This window comes from Lactuca sativa, chromosome 3, assembly GCF_002870075.4.
Source record: "Lactuca sativa cultivar Salinas chromosome 3, Lsat_Salinas_v11, whole genome shotgun sequence".
NCBI classification, from domain to species: Eukaryota; Viridiplantae; Streptophyta; class Magnoliopsida; order Asterales; family Asteraceae; genus Lactuca; species Lactuca sativa.
Genome location: NC_056625.2, coordinates 2,707,024 through 2,727,537, shown reverse-complemented (window position 1 = coordinate 2,727,537; position 20,514 = coordinate 2,707,024). Strand labels below are relative to the sequence as shown.

Sequence of the window (20,514 nt, the reverse complement as noted above, 5' to 3'; positions counted from 1 at the left end):
GTAGATTACGGCCGCAAACACCAAGGGATTTTGTCTTAGGGCTGTAAACCCCTTTTAAGGGTACAAATGACACCCTAACACTTTAGTGACCCTTGGATTTTAGCATAGAACCTTATCCCTTTGAGTTAAGGGCTACATTTCACGAAATGGTACTCCTTACCATGAGTTAAGGGTACAATAAAGATGGTCATTGGACCATAAACTCCCGTATGAGGCTTCGCACTCCTTTGTTGCAACCCGATAGCCTCCTAGCACTTGACCAAAGTGTTTTCCTCGCAATAGGATATTTATACATGTTTAATTAGTGTTATAATCACTAATTGTTTATATACATATGTTTTCATATGTAATTAGGATCATTGTGTGTGTCTAAGTCTTCACTTGACACCAAGCACTTGTCCGACACTTCCTTCCGATTCGTTCACTGCAGGTGAGTTCATACCCCTAGAATTAACCTTTTAAATGTTGTTAAATATTTATAAATGCTTTATAGGGGGGGGGGGGAATACAAGTTGAATCATGTTTAGTTATTATATCAATCACATGTGATTAATAATTAAAATGCAAATGCCTATACTTTACGTAACTGTTTACCAATCGGATTTCTTCAAATGTTTATCTTAAACGTTTTTAGGTGTTTAAAACACTTTATTAAACTGTTTATCAAAACCTGTTACATTGTGTTTCAAACAAAGGTTCCTTTATACTTAAACTGTTTTTGTTAAGCAAATACTTCCAAACCGTTTTATAAACTGAAATCAAGTCAATCTTTTCTTAGGTATTAATCTTTTTCGAAGGTTTTATAAAACTCCTTATATGCTTTTATTTCCATTTCCCCGTTGGGATGTGGTCTGGTAGGGTATCGGGTATCCGTCCGAGGGTCATTTAACTATCAGTTATATATCATGTATACATATAGAGACATAAAAGTTTCCTCATTCGGTTCAATACCTTTGGGTAGCAAAGGCATACTTCAGGTTATACACATACATGGTTAGTAACTATTATATGCATAGTTAGGAGATACCACTTACTATTCCAAGTACAGGATATCACACAAGAGTCACTACATTCATGAGTCTATACTAGTACATTACATGATACATGAGTACATTACATGATACATGAGTACTTTACATGATACATAGTACGTTTACATAGATACGCTTACATGAATACTTTTACGTAGATGTTATATGGCGAGTTACTATTACATATTATATGTGTAGATACTGTTGTATAATTCTCCTTCGTATCTTTACTTTGTGATGCAATCACATAATCGACGAGATAGATTGGACTTTATATCCTCGTTCTAAAGAATACTTTGCGGGACTAACCATTCCTATCACCACTGTTAGCTACAGAGGTAAATGCACATCTACGGATGTCTTCGGTTGATACCATTATAGGTATACTTTAAGGGACTAACTATTCCTACACCCAACTGTTAGCTACAAAGGTAAATGTACATCTATGGATGTCTTAAGTTAACACTGTTAGTTATCCTAGTACAAAAGGATAATACTTAGGTCATTATATTATTTCTTCCTTTACTTTGTGACACATTCACATGATCGACGAGGTAGGATATATTTGATATAGATAACTATTTTCCTTATTACCGTTATATTGTGACTCCTATACATAAACGATGAGCTATATTATAGTTTTATACTAATAGTTAAACAGGGAAAAACCATCACATTTACAGAGATGCTTACTTTCAAAACGGTAGGGTCTTCGTAGAAGACTACTTTCAAAACAATAGGGTCTTGGTAGAAGACTACTTTCAACACAGTAGGGTCTTGTTAGAAGACTACTTTCGAAACAGTAGGGTCTTAGTAGAAGACTTCTTTTATAGGGATCATAAGGATTTGTAGGGTTATTCAAACGCTTTCCATTTCTTACAAACATTTACATACTTATACGAACTTTCTTTCAAAACAATGTCAAGACTTTCATTGCAAGTATTACAAATCAAAGACACATTAATACTTATGAATTCACCAGCTTTTTGGCTGATACTCGCTTTCAAAATAACTTGTATTCTTAATAGACAGGTACGACAACCAGGTTTCGTGAAGACGAAGCAGTTCAGACTCGTCTTTTATTTTGATGATTCTTTATGTTGTCTTATATTATGAAAGAACACACTTGTAATTAAAATTATACTATTAATGCAATGGATTATGTTGTTGCTTTTTTACTACTTTACATTGTTGTGATACATTACATGACGTCCTCCTCCCCAGAATGTTTCCGTCGTTCTCGGTTTTGGGGTGTGACAAATTGGTATTAGAGCACTGTTTATGGTGAATATAGTATATCAACCCATAAAAGATATACTAACTATAAATAAATTGTGATTAAAACAATCTTTCTAAGAGTTATACTTGTAAATACTAAAATATTTAAGTAAGTATACATGTCTGCATTCATGCTAAAATCGGTGTCACAACGACAAGAACAAAAGTATTACGATTGTTGAATATCACAATTAAGCATGGGGATATATGGTCAGTCTTGGGAGTGGCATAGCCTGATCAACTATGTTGGTCTGAGGAGTGATTAGCATATGCCCAAGAATGGTTGTGATATGGCAACAAGTCTAAAAACTTACCAACATTACCACAATGATAACATTATAATAGAACCTAAGTCTAAAATACCATAGGGGTGTTTTGTGTTATCATAATTAGTTACTTGAGAACTAAAAAGGATCTTCATTACTAAGTTGATAGTTGCTAAGTGGATACACTAAGGATATATGTAACTAGGATGTTATAGACTTAGAATCGGTGAAATTTTTGCTTTACCCCTATTCCTTGTGTATTTGGAGTTAAGGTCACTTATTCGAAAGCCTATCCTGTGTTGATAAAATATGACTGGTATGCACTTTAAAAATAGTGATGTAACTAATGAATATTTTCTAATAATTATCTAGATAGTCCGTCTAATAATTATTTCCTTATCCCAATTCTCACGTAGATAACATGGCTGGACTCCATCCCCATGGCAACCTGTACCTTCCGAACAAAGTCATTGCTGGATGGTTTGGAGAAGAACCAGAGAATGATCATCCGATCCCTTTGAATGATCACCACGCTGAAGACCACATGGATGATGATAACTCTGAACCCGAAGTTGAGAACCTACCCCATGCAGCTCCCTTTCCAAATCCTAACCCTCGTCAGACTTTACATGGCCCGACGCCTCCTTAGGTAGAATGCTTGGAAACATGGAGCCAAGGAAAGAATCAGCCTACGCCGTTTAATGGAGACCGAAGCTTTTATGACCTGAGCAATTGGGGCTCAGCAGACAGAATCTTGCCAATCCTGGTCCACAGAGTGGCCCGAAATGAGATTCAAGGCAGGACGACCATACATCAAATCACAGAAGTTGTCACCAATGCGAGAATGCATACCATTTGCACCATTCGTTTGGAAGATGCTCGGGAGAGATCTGAAAGAGACCATGAAACCCTGCTTCAAGCACTAGCTGAATCACGAGCCGAAGTCATAGAACTCCGAGTACGCCAGAGGGTATACGAAAGACACCTGCTTGATATGGAACGTCAACTGGCTGAGCTGAGAGTTCACCAGAGGGATGAGCGTCACTAGTAGGAGATACTTTACTTTCTTTCTTGTTTTAAAAGAACCGTGTTCCTGTCTATGTCCTATGTGACATTTTCTGTGGAACTGCCTTGTACTGTAGATACTTTTAGTTAGGCCTTTATGCGGCCGAAACTTTTGCTAATACGGATAAGATGTAAGACCTTCCTCAAGGTTAAATTTTACTGAACTTATTACATCTTAAACATCGATGATGTTGATAGTCGGCTAACTTCCGTGTCATGCTTTTTTTCAAATACTCTCATCAAAACTTCATTAGAGTGTATCTGAAACTTGCTTTAGTAAAAGTCTTTGGACTATAGTAATTTAACTCCAGAATCGTTCTCAAGCCTCTTTCAAGGGTTGGATCATGTTATTCACCAACTAACGATACCTTGGCTTGAACAACAAACGTCATGAGACCATTATACAAACTTAATTCCACTCTTTGCTAGGACTGCATCATAGGGATGTAGGTCGAACCCATGATAATATACTTCTATTCTTTACATAAATGATCGAACTACGTCTAAGTCCAACCATGCTCGCTCACAAATTCATTTTCTTTCCGTGAAAAAGAATCATGTTGCTAAAGAGAAACGATCAACCCATCAACCAAACACCAACTCTTCAGATTGATGCAACTACCTTTCAAGCTGCAGTCTCGGCTGTCGTGTCAGCTATTCAGACCCACCTTAACGCTAACAACGCGAATGTTAGCGGGATTGTTAACAACAATTCCAATCTAGGTAACAATCAAGTACCTCAACGAGCAAAAAACTATCACGACACCCTGAGTTCCAAGACCAAGAGTAACAAATAGAAGTTTTGGGCTAAAATTAAGGATAAATCGCTGCGAGGGGCGAACAAGAAACACCACCGGTAACGACCTTCACAGCTACGACATCTGTACCTCCTACTACCATTGCTTTTGGTATCCCAATTTCCCCTAACCCAGCCAGACAGTATGCTGGAAACTTGCCGAAATGCAATAAGTGCAACTTCCATCATTTGGGAAGATGTCGTCTACCGCACTGCTTTAACTGCTAAAAGGACGGGCATACTACCCGCTGATGCAGGATTCAAAGCCAACACATTACATTAACCACCAATGTTGAAATCTCTCGGATATGCCATGTATGTGGCGTAACAGGACACTTCAAGAGGGACTGCCCATCAGAGCAGTACGACGATGGGACAGGAGGAGTTTGACCTCAGAATGAAAACAGGCAACGAAGGACCCTACTATAGTATAGGTTCACTTCTAGTCGTCAGTATTTTGTAAGTTGTTGATACATGATTAAAACTAGTGCAACTCGAGTCTTATCTTTTGCGAGATACCTTTGGTTAAGGGACCCTCGCACTGCGTATACTTGTCTTTTGTAGTATACTTTGTTCGCAACAGTAGTCCTATAGTACTCTAAAGTACTGTAACCCTGTAAAAAGCTGCACCGTTGTGTTTTATCTGTAACGCTTTCATGTTAAAATCTAATGTCTTTTAATTCTAAGTAAGTCCGACATTATCATACATCTTAAGCCAAATCGATCCACACAATACCAGTTTCGTCCATACATCTCCTTCTCTGAAAACGTCTTGCTAGCGAAGCCATCATTTCAGAGCTCCGAAGTACTCATGCCAGAAGTACCTCATCTTCAGAAACCTCAACAGGACTTCCATTAGAAATCATTACTCTCTGCCTCGCATAGATGAATCAGTTGACCAACCGCAAGGAAAGATGTACATTTCAGAAATGGACCTAAGATCCGAACATCACTAGTTGGGAGTGTGAGTGAAGGATGTTCTGAGGACAATCTTCCGAATTCGATACAGACACTACGAGCCCGTAGTGATACCCCTCGGATAGGACCAATACGCCTTTAGTATTCATGAACTTCATGAATTGGGTACGCTATTCTTACTTGGTTTAGTTCGTCATTGTCCTTATAAATGACTTACTTATCTACTCTCATAGTAAGAAGGAAATCATAAAGAGCATCAACAAATGTCACACCCCAAAACCACGAACGGCGGAAACGTTCCGGGGCGGAGGACGTCATGTACAGTATCACAAACAATGAATAATAGTAAACAAGCGACAACATCATCCATTTCATTAATAAAATAATTTCATACATGTGTGTTCTTGTCAAAGTTATAGACACCAAAATATACATATCAAAATAATAAGATGAGTCTTGAACGAACTCCATCTTCTCAAAAACCTGGCAGCTGTACCTGTCTTGTAGTGACCTGAGAATACAAGTTATTTTGAAAGCGAGTATCAGCTTAATGCTGGTGAGATCATAAGTATATTAATATATGAGTTTGTATGAAAACGTTAGTAAGATTTTTCTGCAATATTCTTTTGTGTAATGTTTGAAATCTCCTAGAAAACCCTATGTTTTCTACTAACTGTAGCCTTCTACCAAGGCATCTAGTGTCTGTGCGCATGTCTCTTGAGAGAGCGTGTGTTTTCCCCACTTTCTACTATCATTTACCGAAAATATAGATTCTACATTACCGTGCATCGTGTGAAAATTCACGAAGTGAATGTAAATGGGAAAAATGAGATAGTACTATGGTGTAGTGTCGTATTTAAACGACCTTCGGATGGGTACCCGATATCCCACCAGACCACATCTCAAGCGTGAAAAGGAAATAGGGTGGGCAGGCCTTCCTAAGATTTTCAAACATTTCTTATATAACTATACATACCTAGACATGCAATTGATAATAAGGAAAACAGAGTTACGCGAAAAGTCTGAAAATATTTTTATTCCTGAAATGATCTCTAGTATAATAGAGTGTTGGAATAATAGTGTTGCACAAAACCCTAGTGCACCTACTCTCCTGATATTTCCTGAAGTGTAAAAACTGAACTAGTCAAACTTACGTGAAAAGTTTGAAAATTAACTGTGACTGCTATAACTTCTATTGAAGTGATATAGTTTGTACAGAATGGAAATTTCGGGTTGTCACAACAAACCCTGGAAGCATTTCAATCAGAGAAGCTTTACGCGAAGTTCTCTAAATGCGAGATTTAGATTTGAAGAGTTGAATTCCTAAGACACATTACCAGTAATGTGGGAATTCTTGGCGACCCTACCAAAAATCAAAACCACTGAGAATTTGTCACCACCAAAGACGCCGACAGGAATTCGCCAAATGTTAGGTCTCGCTGACCTACTATCAAGAGTTAATTCAAAACTCCTCGCGGATTACGAATCCTCTTATGAATTTGACTTGGAAGGCAGTGGCCCTTGACTAGGAAGACATGCAAGAGGAAGAAAACCTTGGAATTCCAGGTGAGAGACCAAATCCTTTTGGAAATCTCACTCTGGGAAGGCTTGATACGCTTCGGAAAGCGTGGTAAGCCAAATCTAGAATAGTTAGGACCTCCGAGATTCTTTCCAGAATCGGTCCTGTAACTCACAAACCCAACCTACACCACGAACTCAGTAGCATACATTTTACCCTTCGCGTCTCGAACTTGAAAACATACCGTCAGGACTCTTGTAAGCTCACTCGACGAGATCGAGATCAACGAGATCCTCGCCTTCGTGGAAGACCCGTAGTGACCCTCGACCGAGTGGTCAAGCGGACGAAGCAAACGTTGTCGCCCATTAGTGAAGGTTTGTTGGGATACCAACCGAGGACCCGATTTCACTTATGTGCACAAGAACCAAATCGATTAGGAAGTTTCCCCACCTCCTTTCTCGATTATTCATGCCTACTCCTCTACCTAAATTCTAATTTCGGGACGAAATTCCTTCTAACGGGGGGATGATGGGACAACCCGAAATTTCCATTTTGTATAACATATCAAGTCAATAGAAGTTAGAACACTTACTGTAAATTTTCAGACCTTTTGGAATAAGTTGAGTATTTTTGGATTTACACTTTAGGAGAAATCAGGAGAGAGGATGCCCTAGATTATTTTGAGCATCTTAAAAGTTTCAAAGATCCACGATGTTAGAGTTTACGGCTCAAATGATATTTTGGACCAAAAACCCCAAGGGGTATAAATATGGCCCTTAGCCATATTTGTTTCATTTGTTCCATTTTCAACTAGAGAAACTCCTGATTCTCTCTCAAGGATCTTCAGTATTTTGTCCCAAATCGTAAGTGCTTCTATCTTAGAGTGTAATAGGGATTGTTATATGTCTATACATCAAGAAATCACAAGGAATAACCAAGATCAAAGAGTTTACGACCTAAGAGCACCTTGGACCGTAAACCCTTCTTTGATGGCCAAAAGTGTGCCCTAGTCCTTTCCTTTCCTTGTGAAACTAGTATAAGCTCATACCTTAATGTGCGTGGGAATTGAAAGCACAAAATACCATGGTCCATAGTAGATTACGGCCGCAAACACCAAGGGATTTTGTCTTAGGGCCGTAAACCCCTTTTAAGGGTACAAATGACACCCTAACACTTTAGTGACCCTTGGATTTTAGCATAGAACCTTACCCCTTAGAGTTAAGGACTACATTTCACGAAATGGTACTCCTTACTATGAGTTGACGGCCGTAAACTCATGGGGGAGTGGTCCCAGGGCCGTGAACACCCAACAAGGTCATTTTAGGACCTCAAACCCTCCCAAACACCTGTTTGAAGCTTTTGAGAACTTAACCACTTAAGCCCTTAGAGTTTTAAGCCCCTTTTGGTGACCAATTGAGAGTTTACGGCCAGGAGTAAACTCCCCTGGGCCGTAAACTCCAATAAAGATGGTCATTGGACCATAAACTCCCGTATGAGGCTTCGCACTCCTTTGTTGCAACCCGATAGCCTCCTAGCACTTGACCAAAGTGTTTTCCTCGCAATATGATGTTTATACATGTTTAATTAGTGTTATAATCACTAATTGTTTATATACATATGTTTTCATATGTAATTAGGATCATTGTGTGTATCTAAGTCTTCACTTGACACTAAGCACTTATCTGACACTTCCTTCCGATTCGTTCACTGCAGGTGAGTTCATACCCCTTGAATTAACCTTTTAAATGTTGTTAAATGTTTATAAATGCTTTATAGGGGGGGGGGGGAAGACAAGTTGAATCATGTTTAGTTATTATATCAATCACATGTTATTAATAAGTAACATGCAAATGGCTTTACTTTACGTAACTGGTTTACCAATCAGATTTCTTTAAATGTTTATCTTAAACGTTTTTAGGTGTTTAAAACACTTTATTAAACTGTTTATTAAACACTGTATGTTCATATCAAACCTTGTTACATTGTGTTTCAAACAAAGGTTCCTTTATACTTAAACTGCTTTTGTTAAGAAAATACTTCTAAACCATTTTATAAGCTGACATCAAGTCGATCTTTTCTTAGGTATTAATCTTTTTCAAAGGTTTTATAAAACTCCTTATATGCTTTTATTTCCTTTTCCCCGTTGGGATGTGGTCTGGTAGGGTATCGGGTATCCGTCCGAGGGTCATTTAACTATTAGTTATATATCATGTATACATATAGAGACATAAAAGTTTCCTCAGTCGGTTTAATACTTTTGGGTAGCAAAGGCATACTTCAGTTTATACTTATACATGGTTAGTAACTATTATATGTATAGTTAGGAGATACCACTTACTATTCCAAGTACAGGAAATCACACAAGAGTCAGTACATTCATGAGTCTATACTAGTACATTACATGATACATGAGTACATTACATGATACATGAGTACTTTACATGATAGATAGATACGCTTACATAGACACCCTTACATGAGTACGTTTACATAGACACGCTTACATGAGTACGTTTACGTAGATGTTATATGGCGAGTTACTATTACATATTATATGTGTAGATACTATTGTATAATTCTCCTTCATATCTTTACTTTGTGATGCAATCACATAATCGACGAGATAGATTGGACTTTATATCCTCGTTCTAAAGGATACTTTGCTGGACTAACCATTCCTATCACCACTGTTAGCTACAGAGGTAAATGCACATCTACGGATGTCTTCGGTTGATACCATTATAGGTATACTTTAAGGGACTAACTATTCCTACACCCAACTTGTTGGATATTATTCCTTTTATATATCAGCTCAGATACCGATTGTTGGAAATATAAAAATCTGATCACTGCGACAAAAGGCTCGGTTACCGGTCACTGTGTGATAGATATATAAGTTTAAGATATAAGATGTAAATATATATAAAGAATAATAATTGCGGAATAAGTATAAATATGAAAGCTATAAATGACTGAAAGCTATAATAATATAAATGACTATATTTAAATGACGTAAAGCTATAAATAATATAAATGACTGTATTTAAATGACATAAAGCTATAATAAAATATATATATATATATATAAGTATATAAATATATATCAAGTAGGTTCGTCAATAAATTGACTGAACTGGACTCGTGGAACGACTGGTCGATATTTGTTCTCTTGGAAGGACCGGTCGATATTGGGACTCTTGGAACGACTGGTCGATATTTGTTCAAAGATCAATCCGGTATTTGATAAGTAGTAAAAAGTTCATTTTCATGTAAAATGGATTGTTTACAAAACAGTGCAAAGTACACGAGTCATGTATTTGTATACGGGTATCGGGTGTTTTGAGGAGATTTGATGAGGTTGGAGTGGGTATTTGGAGGGTGTTAGGAGGTGGAATAAGGTTGTAATTTTGGTGGTGTAAGGCAGCAAAGATGGTGAAGTTGAAGGAGCTTTGGGTGGTGATGGATGTAGATTTTCGGAGTAAATCTCTCTGGATAGCCAATTCTCTCTCGCGTCTCTTTGGGGTTTCCCGTGGTCAAAATCGTCCACGAAAATTTCTAGATGTAGGTAATGTCCTGAAGAATTGATGGTGAAAATCTCCCTAGTAGTATTTTGGCTGTGTTGTTCTCGCTTTTTGATTTTCTAACATGAAGATTCTGAACTCAAAAACAGAAATCTCTCTGGATAGCCAATTCTCTCTCGCGTCTCTTTGGGGTTTCCCGTGGTCAAAATCGTCCACGAAAATTTCTAGATGTAGGTAAGGTCCTGAAGAATTGATGGTGAAAATCTCCCTAGTCTTTTTGTGCTTGTACCGAGCCCAGTTGTCTTCGTTTCTGACTTGAAGATTCTGCTGTCGAAAAACAGCAAGTGGTGATGGTTGTGGTTATTTGAAAGGGGTTTTTTTGGAGGAGGTTTAAGGATGGTATTTGGAGGGTGTTAGGAGAGTATTTTGAGGTTGTTTGGAGGTTGGAATGAGGTTGATATAAGGTGGTGAAAGTTTATGAAGATGATGATGTTTGATGGGTTGAAGATGAACACCTTGAGTTTGAATGAAGAAGATGAAGATAGTTGATGATGTTCTTCATTTTTGGTTGTTGTTGATCTTGATGTTCTTGGTTATCTCCAGGGATGAAGATTGAGAGGGTGTGGTTTTACAAAGGAAAATTCACTATAACATATGAATCTCTCTTAGTCTCTTATATTCTCACTAACTCTAAACATACACTACATACACATGTATATATATGAGAAACAAATATCTAGTAGTAGTACACTTGAGTGTAAGTTGAAAGATGCAAGTTGATGTAGAGCTAGGAGCAAAGAACGTGGGAAGGTTTTAGGCTTCTTCATCCTTGACTTTTCTTGACTTCCTCCTTTGTTTGACTTATTCAACACATATACATATCTATATATATAATACATATATATATAACACATACATATATATAATACATATATATACATACGTATATATATATATATATATATATATATATATATATATATATATTGGTGAAACTTTTTAGTCACACAGCTAATTTTCTCGTCTATGCGCGTGCTTTCGTATTTTCCGTTTTATCACGCATTCATGCAACCTGAAATAACTGATAATATTTGTTAGATTGTATAAAAACAGTTCATCTTATTTCAGTTATGGTCACATACAAGGTTACATAAGAACATTTTTCAACAATTTCCCCCTATGTGATCATTGCTGAAATAAGGACAGGTATGATATAATCATATTGACAGTTTAACTTTTGAAGATTCGAGATAAAAGATTTGTCAATAGATAAGATATATATAAAACCATAGCAATTGATTTGAAAGTTTGTGACTTGGTTTAACATATCTTATGTAAAAGATTTTCAGAAATTTGTTTCCGAATCAAAGTCTCAGGTTCGGTTATCAAAGGGTAGCCATATATGTATCTAAAGAAATTTCTTAAGATTTTATAGCATTATTAATGACGACAAGTGGTTTAACAGGTCGATTCAGATGAACGCTCATTGGTATAGCTCACACTTCACTTGGGTGTTTAGTTGTTCTGGCAGCAGAACAAGTTAATGATCACTAAAAATGAGTGATATCTCTCTCTGACGACTCACACTCATATTGGAGGTGTTCAACTATGCTTTTCTTGAAAGGTCACTTAGTCTCATTATTAGATAATCAATCACATAAGACTGGTTTCGGCATTACTCAGCGGGTTTCTTCATTCATGCCATTAACTTTCTCTCTCTCTCCGTCGGGAAATACATGTAGAGGGGTTTAGCAATTTTCATAGTGCAGTTTGCAACTAAGAACTTTCATTGATGAAGGCTACAGTATCCCGGGAAATCCTTTGTTGTTGCAGCTTTTTCTTTGATGGTATCCTTTTTGTTGATCAATATCCTTTTTGTTGTAAAAGGATATTTTGTTTTAGCATCGAGAATTTGCTACATTTGAGAAAATTGGGATTTTTGAGAGTATCTATCTTGCGGGATTAAGATATCCCTTTTTGTGAAAAATGGTTAAAAACAGATCACGAGATCTTTTGATGTTTGCTTTGAAATAACCATTTGATTGAACTTTGTTTGAAAATACCAAATGTAGAGTTTTTTTTGTTTTGTTTGGTATTTCTTCGGTGAATGATTTGGCTTTCTTGTTGATTCCTTTTTATCTTGTTTCGTCTTTTCTTGTTGATGGATCACGGGATCTCAAGACATCATTTTTGGTTGGCTTATATCTAGGTAGGGATTAGTGGCATAAAAGACAGTTTGTCTAGTATGTATGAAATGAATGTATCGTCCCTGGTCATTTTGATATCTAAGCAAAAATGAGACCGTGACAAGGTATAATCGGATATACCTTATAAGCAATAGTGACACACCTAAGCTCACAAGAAATGAATTCCACAATGATTCAGATTGATGAGGCACAAATTCTCACATGGGTTTTTGTTTTCATCTGAACCTCCTAACCTTATGTCCCTTTTTGAAATCATCAATAATGAAATAAAATTGAAGGAAATAAAGTTATGTACATTATGAAAAGTAGGAGATTTGAACCTTCACTCCAATTGAGAATCAATATGACTTAATATCTTCATCGAGCATAAGCATCTGAAAATTAAGTCAAAAGACGATTAATCACAAGGTTCTATAAAAGCTTATTATGGCAAGTCTTTTATAATATTTTTGAAGATTTGTTTTTCTGAATGTTTTTGGAAATATTGGTTATTTCAATGTTTTTGGTTTTTTTGAAAAGAAAGCAGTTTTCAAATGTTTTTGAATTTTCTTTTTGAATGAAAGTAAACACACTTTTGTACAAACAAAAAGTAAAAGTTTAAGGATGGATGTTATCTGGATTTAACATTCCTAGACGGCCTAGGAAGTATTGAAACTTCGTTTCATCGAGAGCCTTAGTGAAGACATCGGCAATTTGATCTTCGGAGTTGATGAAGTGTAGTTCGATATGACCCTTTTGAATGTTGTCTTTGATAAAGTGATATCGAATGTCGATGTGCTTTGTCATGGAATGGTGAACGGGATTGTGAGAATTGGCAATTGCACTAGTTGAGTCACAAAATATGGGAATTTGTGAGATTTTGAAGCCATAGTCACGCAGTTGAGTTTGCATCCATATGACTTGTGAACAACAGCTGGCGGCAGCGACATATTCAGCTTCTGCTGTTGATGTGGATACACACGTCTGTTTCTTTGAAGTCCAACTCACTAGTCTACCTCCTAGGAATTGACAGCTACCAGATGTACTCTTCCTATCTAGCTTGCATCCTCCGTAGTCTGAGTCGGTGAAAGCGTTCAGCTGAAAATCGGATTTAGCTGGATACCAAAGGCCAAGTTTGGGAGTGCCTTTAAGGTATTTGAAGATGCGTTTCACAGCAACTACATGGGATTCCATAGGATTTGCTTGGTATCTAGCACAAACACATGTAGAAAACATGATGTCAGGTCTGCTGGCAATGAGGTACAAGAGTGATCCGATCATTCCACGATATCTTTTCTGGTCAACGGGTTTGCCATTTAAGTCTGCATCAATTTTGTATCCAAAAGCCATTGGGGTTTTTGCGGTATTGGATTTTTCCATTGAAAAACGAGTGAGTAGGTTTTTGACATAATTCTCTTGGTTGATGAAAATGCCATCAGTTGACTGTTTGATTTGAAGTCCGAGAAAAGTAGTCATCTCCCCAATCATGCTCATTTCAAATTTGCTCTTCATTAGATCTGCAAACTTAACACTTAAAGATTCATCAGTAGAACCGAAAATAATGTCATCAACATATATTTGTACGATTAACAGATGTTTATTAAAGATTTTACGAAAGAGTGTTTGATCAATTGAACCTCTTTTAAAACCTGATTCTTCGAGAAAGGTTGACAACGTGGCATACCAAGCTCGAGGTGCTTGTTTCAAGCCGTAGACAGCTTTCTGCAATTTAAAGCTGTGATCTGGAAATTTGGGATCTTCGAAACCTGGTGGTTGTTGGATGTATACTTCGCGATCTATCTCTCCATGTAGGAATGCACATTTAACATCCATTTGGAATACTTTGAAATTCTTATGTGCAGCATATGCAAGAAAGATGCGAATTGCTTCAATTCGGGCAACTGGAGCATATGTTTCATCGTAGTCGATTCCCTCTTGTTGTGAATATCCTTTGACTACAAGACGTGCCTTGTTTCGACAAATGATTCCTTGATCGTCAGTCTTGTTTCTGTATACCCATCTTGAACCTATAACAGTAACATCGGGTGGAGTAGGAACAAGATTCCATACGTCGTTTCTTTCAAATTCTGCTAGCTCTTCTTGCATAGCTTTTACCCAATCTGGATCTTTTATAGCAGAATGTATGGTTTTGGGTTCGGTCGTGGATAAGAAGGCTCCAAATAAACATTCATTTGTGGATGCGCCTCTAGTCTGAATGCCTATGTTGGGATCTCCGATGATTTGGTCTGTTGGATGATTTCTGGTCCACTTTATTAAGCGATTCTCTTCCGCTATAATAATTGGAGTTTCAGTATCCCATTGTTCTTCTCCGGGCGTTTCATCTTGGAATAGGTTTGAAGGTTCCCCCATAAATGATGCATCGGGATTGTTTTGGCTATTTGGGGTTCGGGTGTTTAAAGGAGGATTTGGTGTTTGTTCCAAAGAGGAAGTATGTGTTGGTGGTTCCCCCTCGAATTGATTTGCATCATTTTGGTTTGTTTGTGGAATTACTTCACTGGGTGTTCCTGTAGGGTCAATTAAAGTAGTTAGAAGTTCAGAATTGTAAGCGGTTTTTGGTTGTTCAAAAAGCAAATCAAGATCGATTTCAATGTCTATGTCAGGAGAAGGTGTTTGTTGAATTGGATTTTGAAAAATATTTTCAATCATTTTTGAACCAAAATGTTCACGATCCAATTTCCTAACATAAAATTCATCGAAATGAACATCGGTACTTTCTTCAATTACTCTAGTACGTTTATTCAGTACTCGATAAGCAGCTGAAGAAAAAGAGTAACCAAGGAAAATTCCTTCGTCCGACCTTGATTCAAATTTTGAAAGGTGATCTTTATTATTCTTTACGAAGCATCGACAACCGAAAATATGGAAAAATTTGATGTTTGGTTTTCGGTTGTTAATGACTTCATATGGTGTTTTATGAAGATGTTTATGGATTAAGGAACGATTTTGAGTATAGCAAGCTGTGGCTATTGCTTCTGCCCAGAAGTATTGTGGCAGATCAGCGAAGATAAGCATTGATCTTGCAGCTTCACATAGAGTTCGGTTCCTTCTTTCGACAACACCGTTCTGTTGTGGAGTGTATGGGGCTGAGAAGTTGTGTTCAATTCCTTTGTCTTTGAGAAATGAATCTAGAGTATTGTTTTTGAACTCTAAACCATTATCACTTCGGATTCTTCGAACAGGTCGTTTCAACTTCAGCTCGATTTGTTTGATGAAGTTGATCATCTCTTCAGGTGCTTCTGATTTTAGTCTTAAGAAAAAGACCCAAGTAAAGCGCGAGAAACCATCAACGACAACAAGAATGTACTTCTTCCCTTGAATGGTTTGGGTTTTGGCAGGGCCACAAAGGTCTATGTGCAACAACTCTAGTGGTTCGGACACACTAGATTCTGAGATGCTTTTGTGAGTGGATTTGGAAAGTTTTCCTTTTTCACATGCGGCACAAAGAGTTTCGTTATCAAGCTTCAGAAGTGGTAGCCCTCGAACAAGATCATCGCCGATTAATTTGTTGATGTACCCAAAGTTTAGATGGGAAAGGCGGCGGTGCCATAACCAACTAATATCTGCTGGGGCTTTAGATAGCAGACATATATCGGGTTTACCATAGATAAGATCCATGTCAAGTGGATACATATTTCCGGCACGGTCAGAATCAACTATAACATCTTTGGTTTTGGCGTCCATGATCAAGCTTCGTTGTTTGGTGAAAAGAACTTCAAGATTGTTATCACACAGTTGAGAAACACTGATGAGGTTGTGTTTCAGGTCATCGACGAAGGCAACTTTCTTTATGGTAAAATTACCATTTGTTATGTTTCCATAACCTTTGATTTTTGCTTTCATGTTGTTGCCGAAGGTAACATCTTGATTGGTTTGTATAGGTTTGAAGTCACGTAAGTAGTTCCGGTTTCCTGTCATATGCTTGGAGCAGCCACTATCAATATACCATGTATCATCATTGGGTTCTCCAGCATTAAGTACCTACAATCAGACAGAAACTTTAGGTACCCAAATCTGAATGGGTCCTGGTTTGTCAGTTGTTATTTTGGGTGCTTTTCTTAATGAATTTCTTTTATCATTTGACTTCACATTATTGTAATGGTTTGGTTTATAACGATGGAATGGTTGAGGTTTGATTTGATCTATCAATTTTACCCAAAATGCGATTTGTTTTTGAAAACCTGTGGGTTGATAAGATCTGTGATTTGGTGAAAGATATCCTAGATGTGAAGGTTTGTTTGAAAAGTTTTCTTCATATCTGGGATGTGATGGGCGGTTTTGAAAAGCTTTTTGAGGATGATGGTTTGAAACTTTCGGATGTGATGGTTTTTGAAAGTTCCTTGAATGATTAAAAGTAATATCTTGAAAGCGGTTTTCAAAAGGTTTTTGAAAAGATTTTGGTTTTTGTTTGGAAACCTGTTTATGAGGTATGACGTTTGGTTTCTTTGGTTGTTTTTCAAAAAGGTTTGGTTTGATTAGTGGGGTTTTGGTGACTTGAATGGATTTTTTGCTTGTTTGTTGTTTCTTGGAGTATTTTTGTCCCATACTAGTTTTTCCAACAATTGATGAAGTCATTGTAGGAAAAGCAGTTGGTATAGAAGTACTACCATCCTTATAAGAGGAATTTTCTCCATTCAAAAAGTTTTTGAGTTTAGTGGTTCCATCAGTATTTTTGATTTGGTGAGTTAAAGAACTTGCAGAGTCTGTTTTAGAATTTACAACTCTTTTGAAAGACTTTTTGGAAACACTGAAAGCAGTATCATCTGGACTACAGTTGATAACTGTTTCGTCATCTGAATCTTCCTCATTAACAGATGTGAAAAGATTATGTAGAGTAGATTCAGAGTTTTCACAATTCGTCATGTTTTTCTGTTTTGCTTGTTCAATTTCAAAGGATTCTCTTCCAATTCCTGGTCTATAATTCGTATCAATTTTGCCAGTTCCCAAGGTGTTTGCCTTGGTGAAAATATCATCACTTAGTTTTCTGGCAACTTTGATAGAATCCATATTCCATATCAGTCTTTTATTCTCGGTTTCAAGAGAATTGATTTGTTTTAAAGAATCAGTCAGCTTTTCATTTAAAACATTGTATTTGTCAGTTGATTCTTGAAAGTCTTGTTTCAACTGAAGGATTTCCATTTCTAAAACATCTTTTATTTCAGAAGAAATGACTGACTGATTTTTTAGTTCCAAATCCCTTTTCTGAATTAGGGACTGATTTAATTGTTCCAAGACGTGATTATAATCTTCTGATTTTCTTTCAACGTCTCTTTCCAATTTGCTTTTCGTTCTTGTTAATTCTCCAAATTTGAGTTGCAAGGTTTGTAACTCAGATTTGCAAATATCATAATTGACCATTGTGTCATGATATGTTTTGAGATCAACTTCCAGACTAGTCTCAATTTTGGTTATGTGGGACTCAAAAATTGTTTTGGAAAAACCAAGTTCAGAGATCATAGACCATACCTGTTCTATGACGTTTGGAGCTCTTGAAGGTATTTCAACACCAGCTACGAAGCAGAAGTTTGATTGTGTTGGTTCGTGTTCAGCTTCGTCATCAGAAGTTGGCCAGTATTCCACACTTGGTTCATGGATTGCCATCAATGCTCTTTGCTTTTCTTGGTTTTCCAGTTTCTTCAATTCATCGGCTCTTTGAGCATAGTATGCTGAGTCTTTGATTTTGGTTTTGTTTTTGGCTCGACATTCTCTGGCATAGTGATTTGTTCCTTTGCAGTTGTGACAAATGATCACTTCTTCATCACTATCATCCTTTTGACTTTTAATCGGAAGTCTTTCAGGTGTTTGAGTTTGGGCTTGTTGGGAAGGTTGAGAATGGTTTTGTTGGAATCTAAAATTTTGGTTGTTTTGAAAACCATTGTTTTGATTGTTGTAACCTTGATTTTGGAAACCTCTATTTTGATTTTGAAAACTATTGTTTGGATTGTGATTATGACCTGAGTTGGGATCGTTTTGAAATCCCTGGTTTTGAAAACCTTGGTTTGAGTTATTTTGGAAAGAAGGTCTTTGAGAATTTTGTCCAAAGTAAGGTCTAGGTTGAAAACCTGAGTTGTTTTGACCAAAAGATGGTCTTGGTTGAAAACTTGAGTTATTTTGTCCAAAAGATGGTCTTGGTTGAAAATTTGGTCTAAAATTTGATTGACCATGATTTGGGATAAATCTCTGGAGATTTGTGTTTGCAACCAACGCACACAGTTGTTGATAATCTGCTTCATCATTTGAATCAGACTGGAAGGCTTGGTTTTGAAAAGATGTAGTCTGATTAAAATGATTAAAGTTTTGATCATTGAAAGGTGTTTGGTTTTGAGAAGTTGTGGACACAAGTGCAAGTGGTCCTCCAAAAGCTGCAATGGTTGGTGGGTCAATCGAGGATTCATACGATTGAAGTTCTCCATACAAATTGTACAAAGATTCGGTATGAATAGCTGGATTTCCCTGAATAATGAGTTTAACCATTTTCCAGCTTTCGAAAAGATTGTTTAAAAACTTGAGATTTATCTCGTGTTGTGTCTTTTTGATACCCAAATTGTTCATTTTAACCATAATCAAATTGAACCTATCATGAGCATCATGGATAGTTTCTGATGAAAGCATTTTGAAATTATCGAATTCATTCAAAACAGATGTTCTTTTGTTTCCGATAATTCTTTTATTTCCACAAAAACGATTTTTCAAATTTTCCCAAATTTGATTTGCGGTTAACATCATAATGTCATCCATTTGACTTAGAATACTGTGAGGTATTCCAGACACAAGTTCCTTTTTGGCTTGGAGTTCCAACTTTCTTATGATATCGGTTTGAGTGGCTTGATTCGTAGCAAGAGTAGCCATATTTTCTGGAGTAACATATGTTCCTTCTACACACTTCCAGATATCTTCATTTATAGCGTTAAGATGAAGATTCATACGGCCAACCCACGAATTATACTCTTCAGGAATAAGTATGGGTGCCCGTGAACCAGATCCTAAGCTATTTGCAATGGACACAGAGTTCATGTTGGAGTAATTTGCCAAAGACATTTTTTTTTTTTTTTTTTTTAAAGGATTTTGAACAAGTGATATTAAAATGAAATTTTTAAAGACAAACTTATGGAAGGTTTATAAACGCTATAACCAAAAGTTTTTCGACAAAAATTTCAAGGTAAATCACACAAGCTCTGATACCAATTGTTGGATATTATTCCTTTTATATATCAGCTCAGATACCGATTGTTGGAAATATAAAAATCTGATCACTGCGACAAAAGGCTCGGTTACCGGTCACTGTGTGATAGATATATAAGTTTAAGATATAAGATGTAAATATATATAAAGAATAATAATTGCGGAATAAGTATAAATATGAAAGCTATAAATGACTGAAAGCTATAATAATATAAATGACTATATTTAAATGACGTAAAGCTATAAATAATATAAATGACTGTATTTAAATGACATAAAGCTATAATAAAATATATATATATATATATATATATATATAAGTATATAAATATATATCAAGTAGGTTCGTCAATAAATTGACTGAACTGGACTCGTGGAACGACTGGTCGATATTTGTTCTCTTGGAAGGACCGGTCGATATTGGGACTCTTGGAACGACTGGTCGATATTTGTTCAAAGATCAATCCGGTATTTGATAAGTAGTAAAAAGTTCATTTTCATGTAAAATGGATTGTTTACAAAACAGTGCAAAGTACACGAGTCATGTATTTGTATACGGGTATCGGGTGTTTTGAGGAGATTTGATGAGGTTGGAGTGGGTATTTGGAGGGTGTTAGGAGGTGGAATAAGGTTGTAATTTTGGTGGTGTAAGGCAGCAAAGATGGTGAAGTTGAAGGAGCTTTGGGTGGTGATGGATGTAGATTTTCGGAGTAAATCTCTCTGGATAGCCAATT

The 20,514-nt window shown here is 36.6% G+C and overlaps 1 protein-coding gene across 1 annotated transcript; it reads right to left on the bottom strand.

The window, feature by feature from the left end:
• Window positions 1-14,535: 14,535 nt before the first annotated feature.
• On the bottom strand, window positions 14,536-19,636 carry LOC128132566 (uncharacterized). The gene is made up of 7 exons (XM_052769121.1): window positions 19,157-19,636; window positions 18,810-19,051; window positions 18,065-18,446; window positions 17,015-17,668; window positions 15,754-16,579; window positions 14,651-15,357; window positions 14,536-14,607 (listed from the first exon to the last, which is right to left on the bottom strand). Exons 1-7 carry the CDS (start codon window positions 19,634-19,636, stop codon window positions 14,536-14,538), a joined length of 3,363 nt encoding a protein of 1,120 aa, XP_052625081.1.
• Between the last annotated feature and the right edge of the window lie 878 nt (window positions 19,637-20,514).